This window comes from Nelumbo nucifera, chromosome 3 (genome assembly GCF_055504915.1).
Source record: "Nelumbo nucifera cultivar China Antique chromosome 3, China Antique-T2T, whole genome shotgun sequence".
Classification (NCBI taxonomy): Eukaryota; Viridiplantae; Streptophyta; class Magnoliopsida; order Proteales; family Nelumbonaceae; genus Nelumbo; species Nelumbo nucifera.
Genome location: NC_142651.1, coordinates 32,121,023 through 32,148,726, shown reverse-complemented (window position 1 = coordinate 32,148,726; position 27,704 = coordinate 32,121,023). Strand labels below are relative to the sequence as shown.

Here is a 27,704-nt window from a genome sequence, read left to right as displayed (position 1 = left end):
AAAAGCTTAACGTACTCTTTGAGGAGGGGTGGTCGACCTCTTTGGGTGCCTAACCTTAGCACTCCTAAACCAATATCCATTGTGGGGCAGCCCTAGTTAATGGCTAGTATGGCTACTAAGGTTCCTCATGGGCACACACACACTCATGGGGACAGGGCATGGACTGGCACTTGCACCACTCACATGAAGGGGAGGCTTTCCATGCGGGTCTGTTCCAAGCATGTCCCTACACCTTGCCATTCCCATGTCTAAGTTAATCGAGCTACCCTTTTGCACACAGCGCATGGGTGTGTTTAGGCCCAAGCGGTTGCCTTACACATCATCGGCGCAACATGCGCTTCTCACGATCCCCCTTTAGCATGTAAAATGTGCCTCCCATGGACTGACAAGAACTAGCACAGAACCCGACGATGAACCACGAGGTCATGATCCAATGCCACTGACCTTGGTGGAGCCATCATCGAACTGACAGGTAGTCATTAAATACACCTTAGGCTTGTCCTAGCCACCCATGGCCTGGACGCCGCATGGGTTTCTTCCACTACATATCTACCCCCATGACAGAAGGGCATGAATGCCACATGGGTTTCTTCCACTACAGGTCTACCCCCGTGACAGAAGGGCATGGAGATGGGCTGTAGAGCATGTAAGGTTACAGGCAACATGGAATGGATTACGTAAATTCATTTGTTTACATCTATAGACATTCCATTTAATTCTCCTTTTGATCATTTTAGGCATCACCCTTTAGGGGCATTTTGGTCATTTCACCAATTTGAGCAAGCATCGACACAAGCACAGTCACAACTGACAAGGATGGTTGGGGAATCACTCCAATTTGAGCAATTCAAGCAAATCAAATAACAATTTCCATTTTTTTTTTCAAATTTGGGGCAACCACGCAGCTGTTGAATCCATCTGACAATTTGTAGCACAACTGACGGACACTTAAAATCCAATTTTTCTGTTACTTAAGAAAGAAGTCCCTTGCCTTTGGCATTTTCAGTGCTAGTAAGCCTAGACAAAATTAAAGGGTATCTTGCCAACCCACAATTCCTTTCCAGATAAAGCCTCTTCTGCTGTATCTGTTAGTTTTCGACAACCGTTTCACCTCATCACCCCAAAACTCCATTCTTTCAAAATGGTCACACTTGGCATGAACAGTAAAAAAACAAAAACAAACTACCATCCAGTAATTCAATTCTGACAATTGATAATTTGATCTGTGTCACCTACCAACACAATTGTGAAATCATCCTTCAAAAAAAAAAATTAAATTTTCATACCCACATTCGGTAACACACTAGACATATAAGTTTCCTAGAGGTAGAAGCAATTCTCCTATCATCTGCCATCAGTGGCGGAGCCAAGAATTTTCTTTTTTCTTTTTTTTTTTTTTTTTTTTTTTTTGGGGGGGGGGGTTGGGGAGCACATGTTGAACAAGAAAATGAGATATGGAGCAGAAGTAGGGTATAGGAAAAAATGGCTTGAAAATATTTGAATCTATTACATATTTTTTAAAGAAAAAATAAACAATATATATATATATTTTTTTTATTTTGGGGGTTGAAAGAGAATTAGAGTATGATCTTTTACATTTTAATTCTTTTATTTATTTTGGGGGGGCGAGGACCCCCACCAGTATACTTGGCCCCACCCCTGACTGCCATAAGCTTTGACAGAGCTAACAAACCAACACCATGTAGATTAATCAATTTCTTCAAACGGCTGACAATGGGGACATTAGTGGCCTCAAATTCCAAAACATACCATTCAAAAAAGGAATTCAGAGAAGAAACAAGGATCCAAGTGAACGTAGGGTTTTCTGGAGGTTTCCCCGAAGCCTTTCCATCGCTCCCCGATTCGAATTTTAGCTTTTACGCCAAATCAAAGCTTGTTAGTGCATTTGATTTGGTTCTCACAGCAAATTAGCCTCATAGCTTATTAGTTTAGAGCTGAGGAATTTCTAAATTCCTCTCCCAGCCCTTTATTTTTGAAAATGGTTTCGATCATGCACATGTTAATTGGAGTAAATAAAAGAAAGAAAGAAAGAAAGATAAAAATAAGAGCTAGAACTTCTCTATAGTATACCACTCAAGACTACCCATCCAACCCATTGTTTTTGTCATTTCAAAATCCATATAATAGCACCAAATATAAGTTAAAAATTTACAGATTGTAGACACTTGATAATATAATAGCTTTCACAGTCAGGACAGAAGGAATGCTTTTCAATGTGAGACAAGAAACAGGTGAGCTCCTCTAAAACCTTACCTGTTGATGTACATAACCTTCAGAATTCTTCATCAAAATCAGCTTACTTGCCAAAAAAAAGAGAACTACTCAAGAAATGTATGCTATTGTATGGAGCTTTTGCCTTGAATTTCACAGATCAAAGTGGTACCATAAATCCCTGTAAATAGATACACTTTCTTTCTTTCTTCTTTTTCTTCTTTTTTTTTTTGAGAAAAGACAAAGTATACTCATATTGCTGAAGTATAAATGGGTGAAACTTTTTTTTTATCAATATAAATGGGTGAAACTTCCAATACAATGAGTAGCTGTACACCATAAATGGATTCACAAAACTTCAAAAATATACAAGTTATGCCTTTTCTTATCCAATCAGAGAACTTGAAATAAAAGAAGACAGCTCCTTCTCTACCAAAGCTACATTTTCTTTTTTGATCAATAACAATGTAACTTCATTAAACTTTAGGAAAAAGTGCATACAAGCAGAGGGAGGTAAACTGTCTTAACTTCTCCACAAGCAAAACAAAAACAATATTAGAAATGAGCCCAAAACAAAGAATCCCTATTCACCCCTTGCTTGGCTAGCCCATCAACAAGTGAGTTAGCATTTCTTTTCACCAGCTGCATTTTATCTCAATGTCCTTATCCAGTCAGTTGATTTTTTTTTTCTTTTCATCGCTATACTTCCACATTCCAGTCTTGTCTTCCTTTAACCATCTTATCACCTCTGAGTCACCTTCAATTACCAGCCTCCTAATGTTCAATTCTCTTGCTCTTTGGATTCCATCCAAGGTCACAAAGATCTCAGCCCTGAGAGAGTCACCTTCTCCAATTCGGCCTGAGTAAATGGCTAACACATTCCCTTCCTCATTCCTGAAAACTCCCCCAATACCTGATGGCCCTAGATTCCCAATGCTATTGCCATCGAAATTCAGTTTTATGAAGCCAGAGGGGGAGAGGTCCAAGGACTTGGAACGCTCTTAATCTGGGCAGAATTTGCTATCTCTTTCCAATTTCTCAACAGGTCATCCAAAGTGAAATCTATGAACAAGTCCAAGGATTTCAGCCATTGTGCCACCCTTATATGGACCAACTCTATGAATAAGTCCAAGGTTCCAAAAACAATATCAGAACCCTCTACCAAAGCTGCATTCAGAGTTGTATCACGAGCTATATGACTTGCTAATCTAGGAATATACAGATGAATAGATAACTAACTAAATAAGAAGAAATCCAAAAATATGCTGTAAGGGTTCAAGCTGTCATCCCACCTCTTCTCTTGAACTGATAAATAGAATTTATTTTTCAGCATCCATTTCCACTTTTTAATTTGAGGCCATCACTGTTGGCACATAACTGTCTCTGCCTCCACACTGCTTTACGACCTGAAAGGTCTCCCATAAGCTGCAAGAAGATGATTCTTATCAGTACATAACAATAAAATCTCATGAAAAAACTTCTGTATAGATTACAAGTGACTGATAAGTGGTTGGAGGATGCTTATAATCCTCATCAAGATTGTTGGAAAACGTGGGGTTACTGGTGCAGATCTATATTTGGTAGTTGTGTAAAAATAGAATTGTATATATTCCTAGGGTTGTGGAAGGTTTGATTTAGAAAGTTTTTTCTTTCTATTTTCTTTTCTTTCTATTTTTTTTTCTTTCTATTTATTGCAGCAGCTTACTGTATAAATATGCCGATTGGCAATAGAATGAAATACATCAGTATTCTACCATTCCAAAACATGGTATCAGAGCTCTAGGTTTGTCAACCTTGAGATTTTTTTTCGGCCTTCATTGCCAGTTTTTCGTGTTTTTTCTCTTTTGGCCTTCAGTGTTGATCTGTAACCAGAAGTGTTCATTTATTCTCCTTTATTCCGGCCAGTTCTTCCCTCCTTTATTCTCCTTTCCTGCTGGCCTTATTTTTCCTCCATTAACAATGTCCGACATGACTACAACAAGTGCTCCCGTCCAAACCGATGAAGGATCAACAAATTCTCATCCTCACACTGGTGATTTGCAGAATATTCAGGCAACATATAGACTGAATGGCCAGAACTACTTGAAGTGGTCACAACTAGTGCGTACCTATTTGAAGGGAAAAGGAAAAATTAGTCACCTTCTTGGAACAGGGCCAAAGTTGGGCGAGCCAAATTTTGATGCTTGGGACGAAGAGGACTCCATGATTATGTCATGGTTGTGGGGTTCAATGACACCCGAGATCAGTGATGCTTGTATGTTTCTTCCCTCTGCAAAGGCTATTTGGGATGCTGCCCGACAAACCTATTCCAAAGCCCATGACGCTGCTCGTGTCTATGAGGTCAAAGTGAAGACAGTCGCAGCCAAACAAGGGAGCAGAAGTGTTACAGAGTATGCAAATCTGCTGCAAAATTTATGGCATGAGCTTGATCATTATCGGGTTCTTGAGACAAAGTGCCCTGATGATGCTGTGATCTTGAAGATTTTATTGAAAGAGATAGGGTGTATGATTTTTTGGTCGGACTGAATGCTGAATTTGATCAGGTCCGAATACAAATTCTTGGCAAAGAAGAAGTGCCTCCATTGAATGAAGTCATAGCCCTTGTCAGAGCTGAGGAAAGCCGTCGTGGAATCATGCTTGAGCCTAAAGATCCCGAAGGCTCAGCCATGGTGGCAAGGGGAGGAAGTTACAGTGGTTCAAAGGGTGAGAACAATCACAACTTGGCTCGTGACACAACCACCCGTGACTCTAACGATAACCTCTGATGCACCTATTGCAAGAAGCCCAGACACACAAAAGATCGGTGCTGGAAACTTCATGGGAAACCTCCCACATCCAGCAAGGAATGGGGAAATCGAGGAGTTTCAAAAGGTGTTCAACAGGCCCATAATGTCTCCACAACCCCGCAGCAAGAACACTCAAGTCAAGGACCATTTAATGATGAAGAAATTGAAAGGCTAAGGAGCTTCCTGAAATCCTTGAAACCAGGAAGTGGTTCTACCTCTCTTGCTCTCTCAGGTGAGTCTTTATCTCTAGGATTACATGCCTCGGCTAGTGTTTTTCCATGGATTCTTGATTCTGGAGCTACTGACCACATGACACCCTCTTCACTACATTTTCTCACCTATACACCCTGTCCTAGTAATAGAAAAATTTCTGTTGCTGATGGTTCTTTCACCACAGTAGCAGGGATTGGGAATATTCAAATTACTCCATCCCTATTACTTAAAAATGTGCTTCATGTTCCTAAGTTATCCACTAGCCTTATCTCTATACATAAACTCACCCAGGATGTGAACTGCAATGTTGTGTTCTTTCCTTCTTACTGTGTATTTCAGAACCAGGTTTTGGGGAAGAAGATTGGACTTGCTAAGGAAAGGGATGGACTCACTACCTTGAAGCAACCAGCAAACCATCTCACACTGTTATGCATGTCACACACGAGTCATTCTTATCTACCTCCAATAAAAATTTAATTTGGCGTCATCACTTCCGTTTCGGTCATCCTTCATTTCCTGTTTTAAAAACAATGCTTCCTTCCTTGTTTAAAGGAATTGATGTTGAAACCTTTCATTGTGATGTTTGTGAACTTGCTAAGCACAAAAGGGTTTCTTTCCCAATCAGCAATAAAAGATCTTCAACTCCTTTTTATTTGACTCATTCGGATATATGGGGCCCTTCTCAAATTCCCAACATTACTGGTTCTAGATGGTTCGTCACCTTTATTGACGATTGTACTAGGGTCACATGGATTTTTCTTCTTAAGTCTAAATCTGATGTGGGTACGATTCTTCCCAACTTTCATAACATGGTCCAAACTCAGTTTGGTGTGAGAATTAAAAGGTTTTGATCTAATAATGCTACAGATTATTTTAATCAGAATTTGTCCCCATTTTTTCAGAAAGAAGGCATTGTGCATGAATCCTCCTATGTTAACACTCCCCAACAGAATGGGATAGCTGAGAGAAAAAATGGCCATCTTTTGCAAACCACCCGAGCCTTTCTCTTTCAAAATCAGGTGCCAAAACAATATTGGGGGGAAGCTGTCCTTACTGCTGCCTACACCATAAATAGACTACCATCTAAAGTTCTTGACAACTGAAACCCAATACAAGTCCTTTCTCAATTTTACCCTGATATTCGAACCTCAAATAATCTCACACCAAGAATTTTTGGCTGCACTGCCTTTGTTCATGTCCATAATAAGGGAAAATTAGACCCACGAGCAATCGGGTGTGTCTTCTTGGGATATTCCCCAACTCAGAAAGGTTATAAATATTATCATCCAGCCACCAGAAAATTCTACACCTCCATCGATGTCACATTTGAGGAAGGAAAATCTTTTTTCACTCAACCTTATCTTCAGGGGGAGCCCTCATTAATGGAAGATAAGGCCTTGGATCTACTCTCTCTAGATGTATTACCCTCCTCACAGACACCCAATCGTCAAGAATCACATCCCTCTGAGTCACATTCCTCTGAGCCCCACATTCCCGAGTCTCAACAAGAGTCAAACAACCCGACCATTGAACCAAATTCGGACACTGTTAACCCCACGAATGATGTGCATGATAATGTGAGATATATGCAGGTTTACTCTAGGAGAAGAAATCCAGATCCTCAACTTGTGCAAGTCCAAGATTCAACTCCTAATCCTAGAACTAAGGGATGCTCAGAACCTGAACCTACACCTTCACAGTCTGAGTATGAGTATGACCTTCCTATTGCACTGAGAAAAGGAACCAGAGAATGTACCAAACGCCCATTGTACCCTTTAGCCAAATCTGTATCATTCCAAAGATTCTCTAAATCCCATAAAAGTTTTCTAGCCAGCCTTAACACCATTCCAATTCCTAATACTCTAGCCGAGGCACTTTCTAATAAGGAGTGGAGAAAAGCCATGAGAGTGGAAATGGAGGCACTAGAAAAAAACAACACATGGGAAGTTGTGGATCTACCAAGAAACAAGAAGACGGTAGGTTGTAAATGGGTGTTCACAATTAAGTACAAATCTGATGGGTCATTAGAAAGGTACAAAGCACGACTGGTAGCCAAGGGATATACACAGACTTATGGGGTAGATTATCAGGAGACTTTTGCCCCAGTAGCTAAAATGAATACAGTAAGGGTGTTACTGTCGTTGGCTGCTAACTATAATTGGGATTTGCAACAGTTTGATGTAAAGAATGCGTTTCTCCATGGTGATCTAGAAGAGGAGATATACATGGACATTCCACAGGGTTTTGGAGAAGGCATTAAAGGGAACAAAGTTTGTAGGTTGAAGAAAGCACTATACGGTCTCAAACAATCTCCGAGAGCATGGTTTGGAAGGTTTACGAAGGTGATGCTTAGTACAGGTTACAAGCAAAGTCAAGGTGACCACACATTGTTTATCAAACACACAACCTCAGGGGGAGTTATTGCACTATTAGTCTATGTGGACGATATAATCGTTACTGGGAATGATAAAAAGGAGAAGGAAGCATTGAAAAACTGCCTTGCCAGAGAATTTGAGATAAAAGACTTGGGGAGACTAAAGTATTTTCTCGGAATTGAAGTTGCACATTCTAAACAAGGCATCTTTATCTCTCAACAAAAGTATGTTGTTGATCTTTTGAGAGAAACAGGAAATATGGCATGTAAACCAGCTTCCACGCCTATAGATCCCAATCATAAACTTGGAGAAGCCAACGAGAATGCAAGTGTAGACAAGGAGATGTTCCAAAGACTAGTTGGAAAACTCATTTATCTTGCACATACACGACTGGATATTGCATATGCTGTAAGTGTAATAAGTCAGTTTATGCATAATCCTAAAGAAGTTCATCTGCAGGCTGCTCATCGAATTCTGCACTATTTGAAAGCCAATCCAGGATAAGGAATTTTATTCAGAAGAAATGGGGGACTGGCTCTTGAAGCATATACAAATGCCGATTATGCAGGATCTCCAGTAGATAGATGGTCCACTTCTGGTTACTGTACCTTCTTGGGAGGAAATTTAGTCACTTGGAGGAGTAAGAAGCAAAATGTAGTGGCTCGGTCAAGTGCAGAGGCAGAATTCAGGGCTATGGCACAAGGAGTGTGTGAATTACTCTGGTTGAAGATAATTTTAGAAGACCTGAAGATTCCACAAGAAGAGCCTATGAAACTATATTGTGACAACAAGTCAGCCATCAATATTGCTCACAATCCTGTTCAACATAACAGGACGAAGCACATCGAAATAGACCGACACTTTATAAAAGAGAAACTGGACAGCAAGTTGATTTGCACTCCCTATGTGTCTACAAAAGGACAACTGGCCGATATACTTACTAAAGGGCTCAATAGTACAAACTTTCGAAGAATTATAGCCAAGCTGGGAATGAAGGATCTCTATTCACCAGCTTGAGGGGGAGTGTTGGAAAACGTGGGGTTACTGGTGCAGATCTATATTTGGTAGTTGTGTAAAAATAGAATTGTATATATTCCTAGGGTTGTGGAAGGATTGATTTAGAAAGTTTTTTCTTTCTATTTCTTTCTTTCTATTTCTGTACTTTCTATTTTCTTTTCTTTCTATTTTTCTACTTTCTATTTTCTTTTCTTTCTATTTTTTTCTTTCTATTTATTGCAGCAGCTTACTGTATAAATATGCCGATTGGCAATAGAATGAAATACATCAGTATTCTACCATTCCAAAACAAAGATCTATTTCTATGGATGACCTTCCAACCATTCTATAAGAGCAGCCCAGTGCATGAGGCTCCTGCCAAGGTGGGGTCTGGGGAGGGACAGATGTACACAGCCTTACTACCCCTGCACATAGAGAGAGGCTGTTTCCAAGATTTGAAATTTTGAACCCCAGTCAACCAGGTTGCTATGGAGCAACCCAACCATTGCACCAAGGCCCACCTTCCATTCTATTTATCGTAAAACAGTCCACTAAGTAACATTATTAAATCCAATTCCCATCTATGAAGCACAAGGAGCCATGGCTACAACAGATGCTCCTAAATCTCTATGAAGTTGTTGTACATACCATGTGGTTCCATTAGTATTCAGTACATAAAGTATGACTCCATATAGCTAAACAAAATTGACCCCTAACTTCTTTGTCCAAGCCACTAAATGTTGTAGATAAACTAATTCTAGTTCCCAAATATATAGAAGGCATTTGCATTTACGAGTTACTTTCAAGAGATTTGTCCATATGTTCAGCTGTATATTTTCTCCATATTTTACAGAGATCTCTTATTTCCCCTATTTGGGGAGTCAGTATCTTCTAATTTATGTTTCCATTTAAGAATATAATGGAAATTTTCTTTGAAGTAAGAAAAATGTGCTCCAAATGATAGATCCATAAAAAGATACAAAATATGCACTGGATCCCACTGTCAAGTGTCAACATAAAATAACTTATGAAAGCAAAGAGGTTTCACTATGCATAAATAAATCCTTCCTATACCCAATTATGTAAGTCCCCTGGAAATTGAGTTCAGCTCTGTAGATCTGTAGGAGTACCAATAAACCTTTTGCTATTAATCACTATCTATGAGATATCAAGGATGGCCTTAAACTTGATAAAATCTTTGCTAGGCAGGCTAAACAACCAGAGAAACCTTTCTCTAAGGAGGGAAGATTCTAAGTGATAAAGGAAATAGAAGGGGACAAAACCCATGGACAACATGATTTTGACTTTAAACATGACTAAACATAAAATATGTTGGGCCATTGTAAATGCTGAATTAATGAAGATTTGTTTTTCAAAATAAGCTTGAATACCTACCAGATTCAATGCAGTTATCTCAGAAAAGAGATGTCTGACTGGACCAAATTATACAGAGGCTTAACAATCATTTCTAAGATCTCATCCATGAGATTGAAGAATGTGATGAGTCTAGTGGTTTCCCCTTGTCAAGGAGCTAAAAGAACAAAAAACAAATTTTAAATGGTATCTTATAATGATCATAATGGACTCAAGAAGGATAAATGGTAGACCTGGTGTGTCATGCAAAATAGACAAGAAAATGCACAACCACATAAATTGAGATTTCTTGATTACATTTTAGGGAAAGAATTTTAGAACTAAATAGTGCAAATTGGATAGTATCTTGTGTTTACTCCAGAATTTTCCTTTCTCTTGAGTGGGGCATCAAAAGGTTTCTTTGATTGGTCAAGAGATCTTTGGCAAGGCTACCACCTCTAACACTGTTCTTATAAATTGAGAGTCCATGAAGAAAAATGCAGTTAAATTAGGAATTTTCATCAGTCAGTCGCCAAAGAAAGAAAGAAAGGAAAAAGAACAAAAATAAAAACAAAAACAAGAAGCAAAATAATTGCAGGTAAACTGAAGTTCATAATCAGGAGACCCTATAAATAAATACTTACCAAAATAATTGCAGGTAACTTAAAAGTGTTCTCTGCCTCTTTATTCACCACTCTCATGATGATGATGGTTATATGAGATGATTGACTTATAGTTTTGCAACAAAGGAAGAGGCAATAAAATGATACTCAAGAGAAACCCTGGTGCAGACCAAGCATGGATCACACTTCAGCATTCAGGCTTCAATGATATTTGATTGTACTAAGAAGACCAAGCATGACCCGACCCTCACAATATACTTCATAACTGCTCTCTCTTCCTACTTCGAATCATGCATCACCATCTGTGTTTCTGAAACATCATGTCAAAGTTCTTTAAGTTCAGCATTTAACTCCTCTACCTTCTTATAAATATTGACTAGTCAATGGTTTGACTGATTTCCAGTGAAGAAACATCATTAGAGCCATTCACCTCAACCTGGCTTCATCCAGATTCCTTTGCAATTCCTCTATCATTTATCAACCTCCTATAGCTGTTGTGTTTTCCCACTTCCCTTTATTACTTTACATGCTAGCTAACAATTTATAACTGCCAGTGATATAGGGGTACCATATGAAATGGATCACACTCAAAATGTTGAAAGCAGCAGGAATTTCTCAGAGCAAGAGGTCACAGTCATATTCAAGAGAAACCCTGGTACATGGAAAACAATTGTAAGTTTGTAACAAACATTCATATGCTCCATGACCCTGAAAATGATATTTGATTGCACTGAGCAGGCTAAGCATGATAACTTCCTTACTAAAATACTTCTTAACTGCTCCTTCTTCCTAATTCAAGTCACACATCACCATCTCTGTTTCTGAACATGCCAATGTTCTCTAGGTTCCACGTTTAGCTCCTCTACCTTCTTATAAATATCGATTAACCAATGGTTCAATTGATTTCCAACGAAGAAACATCATCAAACACATTGACCTCAACCAGGCTCCATCCAGCTTCCTTTACAACCACTCTATCATTTATCAACCTTCTTGTAGCTGCTGCATTCTCCCATTTCCCTATATTACCATACATGCTTGCCAACACTTTATAATTTCCAGTGACATGAGGCACCATATCAAATAATAGCTTAGCTACAGACTCCCCAAGCTGGATATTGAGATGGATCCTGCATGCACTCAATAATGGAGCCCAAATTTGAGAATTTGCTTGAACAGGTGATTCTTGTATGGTTTTCAAAGCTACATCCAACTGTCCAGACCGACCTAGAAGATCAACTAGACATGAATAATGTTCTATACTAGGTTCTATCCCAAAATCGCACTGCATGCTTTTAAAATACTTCAGTCCATCATCTACCAAGCCAGAATGACTGCAAGCTAATAATACATTTGTGTAAACAATTTCATCTGGCTTAATTCCTTCTTCCCTCTGCATCCTCTGAAAGAGATTAAGAGCTTCTTCTCCCATACCATGGATTGCATAACCATATATCATGGAACTCCACAAAGCTAAATCTTTATCGGAGCTCCTATCAAATACTTCCTTTGCACTTGTTATGTTTCCACACTTGCAATACATGTAGATTAATGAGGTCTGAATGTGCAAATCAGCCTCTAATCCATTCAATCTAATGTACTGTGCCACCTCTTCACCCATGCTAAGTGACCCTAAATCAGCACAAGCAGAGAGCACAATAGCTAATGTTACTTTGTTCGGTCTAACACCTGTCAACAACATTCTCTTAAAAAGATCAAGTGCTTCACTAGGATGCCCAGAGTGAACGTATCCATTAATCATTGATGTCCATAATACCACATTTTTATCATCTGCTAAATCAAAAATCCTTTGAGCAGATATAAGATCTCCACATTTTCCATATATGCTAATAAGAGAGCTTTGAATTGGATATTCATGATTCCACCCACTTTTGAGTATGAGTGCGTGAACTGAGGAAAGTGCTAACAAACTCTCCAATTGGGTACAACCGAGAGTGAGATTTATTAACGAAATAGAATCTGGACTAAGTAGATTGTGCCGCATCTGGTTGAAAAGATAGAAAGCTTTGCCAACATCCCCAATGTGCACATACCCACCAATGATTGTTGTCCAGGAAATGACAGATTTCACATCCATTGAATAGAACACAGAGCAAGCAGAATTTAGTTGATTATACTGCAAATACATACTCATAATCGAATTGGAAAGAAGCAAATCATAATCTAACCCAAGCTTAATCGCATAACAATGTACTGAACAGCCTTCTTGAAGTGCCCAACCTGAACCATAGCAACTTGAGACAATGCTCACGAATGTGCTCGAGTTTGGCTGGAAACCAAGAACCTGCATTTGTTTAAGTAGTCTAAGTGATTCGTTTATTAGAAGCCAATTGCAGTATGCAGATATCATTGAATTCCAAGAAATTAAGCTTCTAACGGGCATTTCATCAAATACTCGGCGGGAAGCAGTCAAGTTTGAGCATTTGGCATACATATCGACCAAAGCTGTCTGGACAAAAGCATCACCTTGAAACCCCATTAGAAATGCATGGGCATGAATCTGCATACCATTTCGCAGCGAACCCAGCCTTGCACAAGCCTTTAAGATCAAAGGAAAAGTGAAGCTATTACCATGAACCCCGGATTTAAGCATTGAGTGGTAGATTTCAAGAGTTTCTGTGAAGAACCCATCTCTTGTTGCAGCTCGAATCCTCAAATTACATAGGAATAACGGTCGTTTGGATATTAATTGGTTACGGAACTGCATCAGTTCGCAGTTGGTACCTCTTTCCTTCCCCGGGAAATTATCTCCGTCTCCCTCACGGGAACATTTCCCGGGGCCATTTGAGTATAGAGCAATTCTAGTCACACGGTTAGTCAAAAACGTATTTATACGGGTTCCGGAATATTGAGTATTGATTCTATTCTACTGGACCCAGCCGGTGCCAAGCGACGCGCGCCAGGAGTGTACAGGATCACGTTGTTGAAAGAACCGTATTCAAGCACGGGTTGACCACCCCGTGTTGGACCGGTCTGATAGTTGATCCCATCCGGGTCATTTCATTATTTCAACTCGGTCTCGCTCAACGATACGCCATTGTTCTCTGACTCGTGCAGTCGTGCTTGACCCTCTCTCCTTCACCTCAGTAATCAGACGCAGTCATACACAAAGAGGGAGAAAGGATCTCTCTAATGCTATAATGCTGGTTTCATTAACGTCTCTGAATTAAGCAGCCCTAGTATATCTGATCTGATGAACGGGATTTACTTTCAGAAGCAAGATTTATCATCTCGATGGGTCAAATTCAGAGTGGCATTGCCTCGGCCGATCAAAGCGTCCAAGACCCTTTAATTGCAAAACATGAATCTCGGCCAACTTCAATGGAAGATTTAATTGCAGGTCGGTCAATTGATCTCTGTTGTTATTATTTCTTTTTTAGTTTTCAGTGATAGAGAGGCCCGTGAATCCTTGTTTGGCATGTGTACAACCGATACTTGTCCAAGAAAAATCAGCCCTATTACTCATTTGAAACTGTGATTTGCGCATTCCTTGTGAAAGTGGAACGTACATAGGGCTTTCTTTTACTGGTTTAAGTTCGAGGATTGTTAAGTGATGATAGTTTGTAGAACAAGAGGGAACAAGAGAGAGAACTTAGGGTCATTACGCAATGCTGGTCCTGATTATTTGTTATGAGCTTGACCAATATGCCAAAAGCCTTAAGACTGTTGGAACGCGTCAAGCACAGCCCTTTAACATTTAGGAATGTGCCACAACACTTCCGCAACCAAGGTCTTTGCGGCTTCACTCTTGGCAGTTTTTACTTTAGCGGCAGGTAGCTCTTTGCCTCTTTCCCTCTTGGTGGCTTTTACTCTACACTAGGCTGTCCTCTCCGTCATTGGAACGTGAGATATGGTGGTAGGCTCTGATATCATTTGTTATGTGCTTAACCAATATGCCAGAAGCATTAAGTCTGTTGAAATACGTCAAGCCAAACCCTTTATAACATTTAGGATTAGCACTATCTAGGGTCTTGGTAGAAGCAGACAAGATATGGACCAAACTCCTGTTTTCTTCATTTCTTTTTCTTTTTTGGCATGAAGTGACCACTCTCAGATTGAAGCCTGTGTTCTCACTTGCCAACCCAAGATTTTACCATTGCACCAAGTAATGTCTCCCAAATGCAGAATGGTCTTTCATTAAATATGACCAAATCATCTTTGAACGATTATCTGTAAATGCAGATGTCCAAATCCACCAATTACCCTAAGAAGCCAAAACATTTGAGCCTACTAAATTTAAGGGAAGTAACCAATTTGTACACAGTGAGAAGAAAGAAAGATTATAGGATGCTTATTAGCTAACACAATTTACAACTACTCAAGACCACGGAGGCCAGCAGTGGCCTTCTGTATCAGATTTTCCTTTTGTGAAGATGGGAGAGGAAGGTGCCTGGGTATAGCTAGCAGGTAGAAAAAAAGTGTTAAAAATTGAGTCTATTGCTATCTGGTGGAGAGTATACTTGTAATTCCTGGGCTGGACTGGTCGATGTTGAGTGAGGAGTTGGTCTTGGAGTCAGAGAAAAGGTTTGAATTGGAGGAGATCAAGGCGGATGTGTTCTCCATGGAGAGGTCTAAAGCACTGGGCCCAAATGATTTCACATTGGTTTTTTATCGAGACTGTTGGGAGATTGTGAAAACAAACCTTTTGGAAGTGTTAATGTGCTCTTTGAGAGGGTGTTTAATAAATTCAAGTGCCAGTGCAAATTTTATAGCCTTGATTCAAAGAGAAATTTTGGTGCTTTCCACCCCAAGAAATTTCAACCTGTTAGCCTAGTAGGGAGCATGTATAAGATTATTGCAAAAGTCTGTCATTGAGGTTAAAGAAGATCTTGCCATCACTCATTTCATAGTTCCAAGGAGCATTTGTTCAGGGTAGGCAAATTGTTGATCAAATTCTTGTGGCTAATGAGTGTGTAGACTCATAGAGGATAAGAAAAGGAGTGGTGGGAAGGGCCTGATATGTAAATTAGACTTAGAGAAGGCTTATGACTTAGTAAACTGGTTCTTTTTGGTGGAAATAATATTTAGGTGTAAGTTTGGATTAAGATGGTCTAGGTGGATGTAGGTGGATGAGTGGGTTGCCTTGGTTCTTATCTACTCAGTGTTGGCGAATGGAGTGGTAAATTGGTAATGGATTTTTTTTTTCTTTTTTTTTTTTAGGCTAAAAGGGGGCTATGACAGAGAGACCCTTTCTCTCTATTTTTATTCACCTTGATAGCCAATATGTTTAGTAGATTGATTTCCAGAGCAGACTTGGGCTACTTTGTACATAAAATTCTCTTATATTAATCAATAAAGGTTACAAGTTACTATCAAATAAAGGGTTATAGCTTGTCCATTACGGTTTTTTACCATTTGCTAGAATATATATGGTGATGAGGTTTTAAAAGGCAAAACAAATGACTAAAGATGTGAGAAACAATAGTTGGCTGATCACTTCAAGCTAATTGGTCCGCCAAAATATATGGCTTTATTTATTTTTTTCAGGAAGATAGTTTAAAATAAATTTTTCTTCATCATTAAGTGAATTAATCATCAATTTGAGAGTATCTTGAATAACTCTTGCTTCTACCAGCACTCTAAAATTTGAATACATTTGCAGTTTGCACAGCTAGCAACAGGACAAGCAGACAACCATAAAACATTTTGAAGTGGTACCACAGAAAAAAAAATATGAACAGTTATCAACTTTCAATTCAACCAATTAAGCATTTTGTCAAACAATGAAATAATGGAGCTATATAAGTGGATAAAGCAAATTGCAGAACCTCTACTTAGAAAAAAGGAAAACAAAACCTATATACATCCAATGTACTAAAGTCTAGAACTAATGAACACAGTTTCATACCAATGAAACTAAAATGAGCATGGTTTCATAAAAAACTTTAAAAAGTAGGGATAGAAAGAAAACAGAAGAAAAGGCATTTAGGTTGTGTGCTTAGCAGTGAAAGTGAGAGTAGAGTGGTTCTGAGAAAGTTTTTGGGTTCAATGAAGGACTTGTTTCAAAATGCAGAGAGATCATAGCCTGGGTTATGTGAGCTTTAGTAGAAAGTAGAAACTTCTTGAAGTTTTGGGTTTCCTCTTTTTCATTCTCACCCTCCAAAGCATAAAATGTTCAGAAAACACATATTTCTTGCTGTTACTGGGCACTTGGCACATGATGGTAGGGCTGTACACAGGTCGGTTCAGTTCAGTTACATAATTTTTTGAACCAAACCGACTGAAACCGACCAACCCTACATGAAAACCAACCACTTGGGTTGAGAGTCGGTTTCTCGATTTGGTCGATTTTAAGCCCAATGACTTTTGACAGTCTTGATTTTAACATTTCTGTTTTACAATAGCCCCAATAAAAAGTTTGCTTGACCTAAAAAGTAGAGCTTGAACAGCCAAGCGTCATTTATGCAGCTTTTACATAAAAAATAAATATGATTGTAAATGGGGAAAAGTTCAAATAAAGCTTACTAAAATAACATTGGTTAAATGGCATTTGAGTCTTTCACATGTTAGGTGAGAAAGAAGGCATTCTCAAAAGGAGTGAAAAACAATTAATGAAGAGAGAGAGAGAGAGAGGTTTCTTTCTACTTTTGTTAAATAGCACTGGTTACTAAATTAACATTTGAGTGTTTCACAAGTTAAGCCAGCAGCCTCAAAAAGAGTGAAAAGTAATTAATGAATGAGAGAGTGAATAGAGATGTTAACAAATATATATATATAATAACACATAGCTGGTTCGGGTTAGTTATTTTCAGTTTACAAACTTACAAACCAAAAACTGAACCGGCCATTCAGTTTATACTTTATACATATTGATGAACCAGAACCAACCCAAAAACTTTTAAAAAGTGGCTATATTGGATCAGTTTGGTTGGTTTGGTGATTTTTGTGAACAGCCCTACATGATGACACATTGGCAGTAGCCATGCCAGTGCCACTTTCATTATCTTAGTACCATCTTGTTTTGTTTCAAAAGAGTTGTCCGTTCTCTGTTTCTCAATGGAGGTAATGCCCCCATCTCAAATATCAGGAGTTCATCCCTCTCGTTATCTTTCCATTCATGTCTTTCAGGTTTCAATCAAAACCCATCAGTTGACCATCTTCATTACTTGTTATTTATCTGCATGGGACAATTATCCATGATTCCTCTCTCATTTTGGAGTGCATTTGACAGGTCTGAAGTCCCTCTTCTCTCTACTTTTAACGGATCTATTTAACCCCCTTCTCTTTTTGATTTTGGAGTGCTTTTATTATAATCACAAAAAAAAAAAACAAAAAAATACAAACAGAAGTCCTTTTATGTAGTCTCTAAAATTCCCAAATCCCAAGCATTCCAGGTATATGCCTCCAGAAATTCAAGGCATACCCCTTGCAATTTGGAGTACAAGCATCTAAGGAAACTTGGAGAGGCTATTTGGAGCAAGGTCAACTGAGCACATTATGCTTGGAAGAAATAATATTGAAATTGAAACCAATGGAATTTTTCAGCCATTCAGATCCCACCAATTAGGATCTAGGAGGAGCAATACCAGAGTTAAAAATAGGGCTGTCAATGTACTGACTACTGAGCTGAGCAGATTGCTAGAACCAGGTTCAGGCTCCATTGTGCTTGGAACAGGCTCAGACTCAATCCTGATCATCTGACCTATGGACCTTTTCCCAACATCCCACTGGAAAAATTTATTACTTTGGATGGTACTGTCAACATTGATATTTTCTTAAAATTGAATCTGTTTTCATGCAACAGTTGTGCTCTATTTTCTTGGTATGTAGAGCATATTCAATATTAGTATTATCTTATTGTCTTCCCTTTTTGCAGAAGCTACAGCATTTGGTGATAATGAGAATGAGGTTAGTCCCTTTTCAGAATGGAGTCAAGACTTATTTTTAGTTGCAAAACTTGACTTAAAGGTATAATTCTTCTATGTATTTGCATTCAGCAAAAAAATTGAACCTTTCTTTTTCAGTCCCTTGATGCAAAGGCACAGAAAGCATTGGAATGCCCTTGTGTAGCTGGATTGCGAAATGGTCCATGTGGGACCCAGTTTTCAGAGGCTTTTGTCTGTTTTCTCAAGAGCACAGCTGAAGAGAAGGTAACTATGGTTAAATCAGGTGATTCTTATGATTTCATTTTGAGTATCTGATCTTTGCATCTCATTGGTATCTGCTTACATAATATATTTGATGAAATTAAAGCTGGCCTTAACAATTATTTTGGTCTAAGAAAACAAAAGATTTCACAAATGTTGTAGTTGCACCTTTATTTATCAATAGCACATTCAAAGGAGATTTTATTAATGTATTTGGAAAGCTCTACTATTCAAGTTCCAAATGGCAGGGGCATAAAATTACACTTCATAATTGGCATGCATTTAATTTTTTCACAAGAAACAAATAAACGATATATAAGAACAAAAACAAGGGTGGTCATGACCAAACCACCACATAGCTGTCCAATCCAAGTGACATGAACAAAAAAGTATGAAACTGCATTCCCAGACCTGAAACTCCTAATTCAAGTTCATGCTGTCCACACATTCTTTTGCCGACGAGTCAGCCAAGGCATTTGTGGATTTGTACACCCACCCAAATGAGACATTTAGGTTGGCTGCTAATATTTTGGACTATCTAATGAGAAATCTGAATTTCTAATGTCCTTGTTTCCTTGAAGACATCAAGTTATTAACTGCTAAACAGTCCCTCCAAGTCTCCAACTGGACAAATTGGTCCTTCTAGTTCAGGTTTCTGTTCCATCAAGTTAATAAATTGAGAGTTCTCTTATTTAATAAAATTCATGGTCATTGATCAAACAAAAATTATGACTTATGTTCCAATTAATTTTTGGATCTTATGTAGATAGGCTTTCTAAAAGCTTGGCTTAGACAAGGTTTAAAATGCCGAATTGCTGATGTCAGTGAAATGTCAATCATCCGAATATGAACATGTCAAGAATGTTGGAAGCATCATATGGAATAATGAAGTTAAATTTTGATGGGAGTTCAATGGGAAACCTGGAGATGGCAGGTATGGGTGGTGTGCTTAGAGACTCCTCAAGTAAAGTGCTGGCTATGTATTCAGGACCCATAGGAGAAGGGGATTCTCTTAAGGCTGGACTGATGTCACTGTTACAAGGCCTAAAATTTGCTAAGCAATCCAATTTCCGAAACCTGGAAGTTGAAGGTGACTCAAAAGTGGTTATTTCTTGGATCACTTCTAGTCACAATTATTCTGTGGGTTTACATACATGCCTTAAGGAAGATGGACAGCTTGAGAGGGGACCTGAATGCTTCCTTCGATTGGATTCACAGGACAGATAATGGGATGGCTGACACTCTAGCTAAGCAAGGGGTTTTGAGGCAGCAGTTATTCTGGGCTCTATTGTAATTTAGTTTTTGAGAGGGGACCTGAATGCTTCCTTCGATTGGATTCACAGGACAGATAATGGGATGGCTGACACTCTAGCTAAGCAAGGGGTTTTGAGGCAGCAGTTATTCTGGGCTCTCTTGTAATTTAGTTTTTGGACATTTGTATTTCCGGGTGGATGGATCCCCAAGCTGTTGTATCTTTTACCTCCCATTAATAAATTAATCATTTTTTTCTGATAAAAAAATCATATGGAATAACGTAAAAATTATAGACATGGTGGAAAACATTATGAAATATGCAAATTGAAAAATTATAGAATGCTGTTTTGTGTAATAATAAAAGATGCATACCTAGAGCCTTTTAAATTATTATCTTGTTCCAAATCATCAAAATTACATGATAGAGTGAGTTCAAACAAAATTTAAATTCATAGAAAGTGCAAGTGGTTCTACTAGATCAACCAAATAATTTATTATACAATAAAAACTAAGATCTAACATCATATTTGAAGATAATTTCGAGCTGGCTCAAAGTAATAATCATGTCCACTAGGTAGGTGGCCAATAACATTGTTACTTCAAATATCTAAAGTATTGTTGCCAACTTATAATACTATCTATTGCACTCCACATAGCACCAGTAACTTTTATTGGGGAATATGTCGACTCCAGTAATATTTCGTGTTAGTACCCATGGAAATGGAAATATGTCATGGAAATATCAAATAATTTATGGACATTTTAAACCATGAGTATAGATCATATATATCTTTGGGAGGCAAGATCACCTTGATCAAATCAACCTTAAACAATCTTCCAATGTATTTCCTTTAAGTGTTTAGGATCCTGTCAAAGTTTGCAAATAGGTTGGAGAAGATCATGAGGGGCTTCCTATGGGAACTGGGGGACAATAAGAGAGACCATTTAGTTAATTTGAGAGGTGGTATGCAGAAGCAAAGAGGAGGGAGATTTGGGGTAGAGAATATTAGAATGAAGAATGTGGCACTGGGCTTCCTATGGGAACTGGGGGACAATAAGAGAGACCATTTAGTTAATTTGAGAGGTGGTATGCAGAAGCAAAGAGGAGGGAGATTTGGGGTAGAGAATATTAGAATGAAGAATGTGGCACTGGGCTTCCTATGGGAACTGGGGGACAATAAGAGAGACCATTTAGTTAATTTGAGAGGTGGTATGCAGAAGCAAAGAGGAGGGAGATTTGGGGTAGAGAATATTAGAATGAAGAATGTGGCACTGGGCTTCCTATGGGAACTGGGGGACAATAAGAGAGACCATTTAGTTAATTTGAGAGGTGGTATGCAGAAGCAAAGAGGAGGGAGATTTGGGGTAGAGAATATTAGAATGAAGAATGTGGCACTGTTTTTTTTTTTTTTGATAAATGAAAGATAATTTTATTAATAAGATAGAAAAGGTGTACCGACACCCTAAGAGGAGGCACGAGATGTTACCTCCCCTTAGGAAAGAGAATATGAACACACTCTTTACAGAAATACGCTTATAAAGTAGCCCAGAACAAATCACCCCTCGAAGCCCCTTGTTTAGCCAAGGAATCAGCCATAGCATTTGCCGATCTGCTAACCCACTGAAAGCTTACAGTCATGTTTCTTGTCAGCCACATAGTTGTCAGGGCAACGCCTAGGTGGGCGCCTAGTCGATCTAGGCGACTAGGCGCCCTTTGAGGCTTGCCTCGCCTAATCGTGTAGCAGTTTTGTACTATGTACTGTAAAATACTTTTTTATTCTTTATTTTTTGACATTATAATTATAAAATAGGCACTATTAAACTAAAATACTCATTTTGTGTGTTTATATACTAATTTGTTTTTATTATTTTCTTATTTGTTAGGATTTAATCAATACAAACATTGCTAAATGCTGTATTGAACCCTCAAAGACTTTAAAACCTGAACCAATAAGTAAGGAAGAAGTTAAAATTTTGTCTAATCAACACTTTTTCTTTTCTTCTTTTCCTATAACAAAAATAAGGGTTCAGACCCTATATTTTTTTAATTTTCTTTTCCTTCTTTTTTTTCTTCTCATGAATATGTTGATTTTCTATACTTTAACATGAATTCTATATTTTTCTTATGAAAATTATGAATAATTATTAAGGAAATATGGCTATGGTACCTAGGGAACTACCCTAGGATCTATATTTTCTATATAAAAAAGTCCATTGCCTAGGCGACAAGGTGCTCCCTTGACGCCCAGCCTTGAAAACTATGGTCAGCCACTTAACTTTCTTGAGAAGACCCCTGTAAGGCCAGAAAACCGTGTCCGAATCTGACAGCCAACCTACTACCACCTTAGAGTCCCCCTCAACTATCAAGTGTTCCACTCCAAGTTGGTTTGTAATCTGTATTCCTTGTACTGCAGCCAATATCTCAGCCCTTGTAGAGTCACCAACATCCACTGATCCAGCAGAGTATAGGGATAAGATGTTGCTATCATTATTGATAAAAAAAAAAAAGATGTTGCTATCATTATCTCTCAAACCCCTCTTATGCCTGAAGGCGACCTCTGCCCAGCTTTTCCAAAGATCATCAAAGGAATAATTCATAAAAAGATCTGAAGTTTTCAACCAAAAAATTGTTCTTGTCAAGATACACTCCTTTACTTCGGCTAAACTTCTTTCCTTTTCTTGGAAAATCCGGGCATTCCTCTCCTCCCAAATGATCCACAGAATAGCTGCCCTCTCTTTGTTGATCGGGAGTATCCATGTCTGGCAGAGTGATGGCCAGGATGCTGATTTTGAAGACACGGGCAAACTCTCTTCTCCCTAGAAAGCTACTTTCAACTTCTATCACCTTTTTCTACGATGCATAAGGTGGTATGATGTATCTTCATGTTCTAAAACCAAGTTTTGGGAAGACATATGGTGGGGGTAGATTTCTCTGAAGGAGAAGTATCCAAGCCTTCACATGTTATCTCACAATTCAAAGCCTATTATCCAAATACAAATAGTGTCTTGGTCTCAATTTGTGGCTTCATGGGACTTGGGTTTTGGGGAGGTTGAAGCGCCTTTACTGTATGAGCTTCTCAAATCCTTGGAGGCTGTATGTATTATTCCCATTATGGATGATTGTCACATTTGAACCCTCAATTTATCAGGTTTTTTCTCATGTGTATCATTATTTATGTTTCTAACCTCCTCTTCTCTTGTGTCTCAAACTTTTCCTATTAAAGAGATCTGGTTTAATCCAATCCCTCCTACAATAAGATCTTTCTATTGGGAAGTGTTTCATGAGAGAATCAATTCCTGCAAATGGATCCAAAACAAAAGACCTATTGGACTTCATCCTCACATGTTGTGCTCGTTTTGCTTTACTGGTGGAGAATCCACTTACTATTTGCTAATCGATTAGTTGCTAGCATTTGGGAATGGTTTCTTTCTCTTTTTGATGGTAGGTGGATCCCGCCTCAAAACTTGGAAAGTCCTTTCTCTTTTTTCTCTATTTTGGAGATGTAGAGGCAGAATCATTTGGAGATGTAAAAGGGCACCCATCCTCTGCACTGTTTGGAAGGAAAGAAATGATAGAATTTTTAGAGAAGGCATAGTAATCGGCCCAACTGAAGCTTCAACCATTAAGGAGCTTACAACCTCCTGAATAACTTATTCACTAAAAGACAAAGCAATATGGCATTCAGTTCAACCACTTGTCCCATTAGTTAATATGGCTATAAGCATTTAAATGAATCGTTTTCACATAATATCCTAGATGTACCTATCAAATGGTGTTTTCCCATTTGTGACATGTGTACAAACAGCAGGAGATCAACTGGAATTTGGAGGTGTAGACATTGTGACTTGTAATTTCTTTCTTCTTATATACTAAATTAATAGCATAAATGTTATGTTTCTGTAGGGCTCGGATTGTGTGCATCCATTTGTGGCTTTGCAGAATTGTATCAAAGCAAATCCCGATGCATTTTCCAAGGATCTTTTAGATGGTGATGATGATGGTGGGAGCAAGAAAGAGGAAGAACACACCCAAGAATACAAAATCATTCCACCAAGATGGTCGAGAGAACCAAAAGACAAGCTTTAGAGATATTGATTACTCCTACATATCTGACATATCATATGTGGTAATTTTTTTTTTCTCGATCCTCTTAATTCTTTTTTGTGGAGGAAGAAACTGTTGAGCTGTTTTGACAAGTTAATTTTCTTACTTCTACAAAGGTGTAGAAGTGGTAGGCTGACATTGGTCAGTGATTGATGTATTTTTTTATTAGGGTTATACTAGCCTGGGAGAATCATAAGGTATGGGGAAACCTCAGCCTCTCATTTCATGGAAGCTGAGGTCATCAGGTGGGACTAGGGTCATAAAGTGGAATGCATGCAAATACAATGGGGGATTGTGTGGTCACAATTCATTCTCATAGCATAAAGTCTAAGGTGTTTTCCACATACTATCATTTGCCTTTTTATTAATATAGAGGAACAAGTTAGATCTTCTTTGTGGCAGAAAAAAGAGATGTGGTGCTTGGAGCTATTCCTAATAGAAGGCAATAGACTCGTAAAGATGAGCAAATCTAGCTGCCTTCAACTTCCGTATGTGATATCTGTAATGGGAAAGATTCCATTCTGCTCAATTCCATTTAGGAGTTTATAGGGCCCAAGAATCAGTTTCTTGGATGATATTTACTTCTGGCTGTTGTGGTATAGAAATATGATTCATGTTCCAAAAATTAGTGTCACTTTGATATGGATTGGCCAACTTTTGTCTAGTTATCCAATGGGGTTAAAAATACCACCTTGGAGTTCTCCTTGCTGCGAATGGGTAATAAAATTTCTCGTTTGCAATTGATTTGATATGCAGCGTGCAGTGTCTTAGCTTTTTAATTTGTAGGTTATGTATTTTGTTATTTTATTTTATGTATTTATTCTTTTGAGGGGGTGGGGGAAACGGGGAAGGAATGTTTTCTTCTTGAATTTTCGGTTAGAGGGGAAGAGCAAAGTTCAAACATCGCAACATGCCATTGCATATTATACATGCCTGTATCATTTTTCAGGGTCACCAATACATTTAGGGCCAGTTTGGTTCGCAATTGGAATTGAAATCGGAATCAAAATTAAAATCTTTCTAAATTGGAATCTGAATGGTCTATTCCTATAGTCTGTTTGGTTCAGACAGGAATGGGAATGAGAATTGAAATCAGCAGGAATGAGATTTTATTTCCAAGGGAGAGGCCAGGAATGACCATTCGCCCAAATGAGAGAATACCATTTCAGCTGGAAGCTTGGAATGAGAATGAGATTTCAATTCTATTCAACCAAACAGTTGGAAGACCCCTATTCCTGCAAATCAAATGGGGCCTTAATACTAGGTTTTTTTTAAGCCGGACTTAATACTATGAGTTGGGTCTAATTGATGGATTTAAATAATAAGGAATTAATAATAATAATCATATGAAGCTACAACTCTGTAAACTGCCAAACTCAGAAAAGGCATATATCCAATCTTTTAGTATCGAACCTATAAATGCTTTGAGCCATGTTTGAGATGAGAATTTAGAATACTCAAAACCAAGGTTTTTAAAATCGAATTGGACAATGAACCGGTCAGGGGTCTGGTTTCCTAGTCGATGAATAGACAACCTGTTCTGACAAAAAAATAAAAAATAAATAAAAACCAATTAATTTGTTGACGATTGAATGGTTCAAACAGTTCAACCACCTGGGTCAATGGTTTGTTGACCAAATCAATGGTTTTTGGGAAAATAACAGTTTTGGGGTAAAATGGACCAGTCACCTGACCAGTTTTTGGTTTTTCTGGTCCGATCGTCTGGTCTGGTTTGGTTTTGAAAACCATGCTCAAAACATTAAAGTATGTGTGAGAGGCAACCTGAATATTCTAGCTAAAGTTGAAGCATGCATTTCTTAAATATGTATGTGCGAGAGGCAACCTGAATAGGCATTAATTGATATTTTTTGCTGAGTTGATGTTTAATGTTTAATTATTCTAGCTAAAGTGATTTTCATATGTGATGTGATAATATATTAGGGTTCATTTGGTTTGCAGTCATAATTGGAATCAAAATCCTTTGGAATTAGAATCGGAATGGTCCATTTCCATAGTCCGTTTGGTTAAGGCAGGAATGGGAATGGAAATTGGTATCATCAAGAATTGGATTTCATTCTCAAGGGGCAAGGAATGGTCATTCCCTCAAATGGGGGAATGCCATTCCAGCAGGAATGGGAATGGGATTCCGATTCCACCCAACCAAACAGTTGGAATCAGAATTAGACTGGAATAGCCCATTCTAATTCTGATTCCATACCATATCAAGGTTCAAAATTTCGATACATATCAGCCCGTATTGGCCAATATGTATCGTATCGGGGCCTTCCCGATACACCCCTACAAGGGGTGTTTCAGGTTGGTGAATGGTTCAGGGGGAGACCGGTCTTAAACCGCCCCCTCTAAACCAGATTTGAAAAAAAAAAAACAAAAAAGAACAGTATTATTATTATTATTATTTTGAACCTTAACCCCTATTCCTGCAAACCAAACGGGGTCTAAATCTCCAATTTGTATTGATTAGCCCAAAACGTTTCAGGTAAAAACAATAATGATATCAATCACAACCAAGATGAAACAAAAATGGTCGGATCTCAGCTCTATTCAAGACAAAAAGGAAAAAAATCTGCTACAATTGGGGAGATTTAAGACTTATTAATCAAAGGGGTGATTTGAGATTTAGTGTCATGAGTGTAAAAAAAAAAAAAAAAAAAAAAAAAAAAAAAAACAGCTGACCATGGTTTTTAAAAACGAACCGGTCAGGGGTCCGGTTATCGGTTCGAACGGTTTGACTGTTCAACCTGAACGGTCAGCCCGTTCTGACGAAAAAATAAAAAATTGGAAAATGGTCAAAACCGTTCGAACGATTAATCAGCCGATTCAGTAGTTTGCTGACCAAAATCAACGATTTTGGAAGAAAACGAACCGATTCCCGATTTTTCCGGTCCAATACGTTGATCAATATTTCACTCCTACAAATTGATACTCAACTGTTACAGATTGTATATTTGACTGTCACAAACTGTTACAAATTCATATTCAACCACTACAAATTGCATTCAACCGTTACGAATGGTCCGATTCATTTCCCACCATGACAATCATCACAAATACTTTTACAAATACGCATTCAATCATCACAAATACTCAATGATACAAACTCTCTCAAAGTCTATAATCAATCATTACAAATGAACATTTACCAAGTACAAAATTGTTGCAAACTCATTCTTAACCATCAAAAGCCATATTTAGTGTCTGTTTGGCATGCCGTTGCTCAAGGAAACAGTGATACATTAGTGTCACATTGGAAAAATTAGTGCTCTAAGAAACGTTAATATATTTGGAACTGTTTCTCCAAAAAAAAATGGTGCTCTAAATCATGCCTTGGAAATTGAGAAGGCATAGTTTGGAACAACGCCGAATTCGACGTTTTCTTAGATTGGAATTTGTTACTGTCAACGAGGGCATGAGGTGGCAGTGATGTGGATTTCCTATAATGGGTATTAGTATTGAAAATAGATATAGAGCATTAGTATCAAACAGAAGGTGTTGCTGTTGCTCCAGGAAACATCCTACCTGGCAACAACGTTTCCAACCCACATATATATAGAGAGAAAAACAGTGATATATCTACAGGATTGATGCCAAACATATACTTAATTGTTATAAACTCATACTTAACTACTACAAACTGATAT

General features: G+C 38.2%; 2 protein-coding genes across 6 annotated transcripts; one reads left to right on the top strand and one right to left on the bottom strand.

Annotated features, from left to right (window-relative positions):
• Positions 1-2,501: 2,501 nt before the first annotated feature.
• On the bottom strand, positions 2,502-13,382 carry LOC104591493 (pentatricopeptide repeat-containing protein At4g33990-like). Of its 2 annotated transcripts, XM_010250347.3 has the most exons (3): positions 10,600-13,382; positions 3,525-3,657; positions 2,502-3,399 (listed from the first exon to the last, which is right to left on the bottom strand). In XM_010250347.3, exon 1 carries the CDS (start codon positions 13,304-13,306, stop codon positions 11,474-11,476), a length of 1,833 nt encoding a protein of 610 aa, XP_010248649.1. In that variant the 5' UTR covers positions 13,307-13,382; the 3' UTR covers positions 2,502-3,399; positions 3,525-3,657; positions 10,600-11,473. The 2 variants fall into 2 exon arrangements, with proteins under 2 accessions (XP_010248649.1, XP_010248641.1); XM_010250339.3 differs by having other exon boundaries at positions 2,502-3,657.
• A 232-nt stretch (positions 13,383-13,614) lies between these two features.
• MIA40 (Cox19-like CHCH family protein) lies at positions 13,615-24,795 on the top strand. Of its 4 annotated transcripts, none has more exons than XM_088902283.1 (5): positions 13,627-13,939; positions 18,416-18,447; positions 18,564-18,689; positions 23,845-24,067; positions 24,448-24,795. In XM_088902283.1, exons 1-4 carry the CDS (start codon positions 13,834-13,836, stop codon positions 24,025-24,027), a joined length of 447 nt encoding a protein of 148 aa, XP_088758409.1. In that variant the 5' UTR covers positions 13,627-13,833; the 3' UTR covers positions 24,028-24,067; positions 24,448-24,795. The 4 variants fall into 4 exon arrangements, with proteins under 4 accessions (XP_010248631.1, XP_088758410.1, XP_088758409.1 ...); XM_088902282.1 differs by lacking the exon at positions 24,448-24,795 and adding an exon at positions 24,215-24,363; XM_010250329.3 differs by lacking the exon at positions 24,448-24,795 and having other exon boundaries at positions 13,615-13,939; positions 23,845-24,363.
• Positions 24,796-27,704: the final 2,909 nt, after the last annotated feature.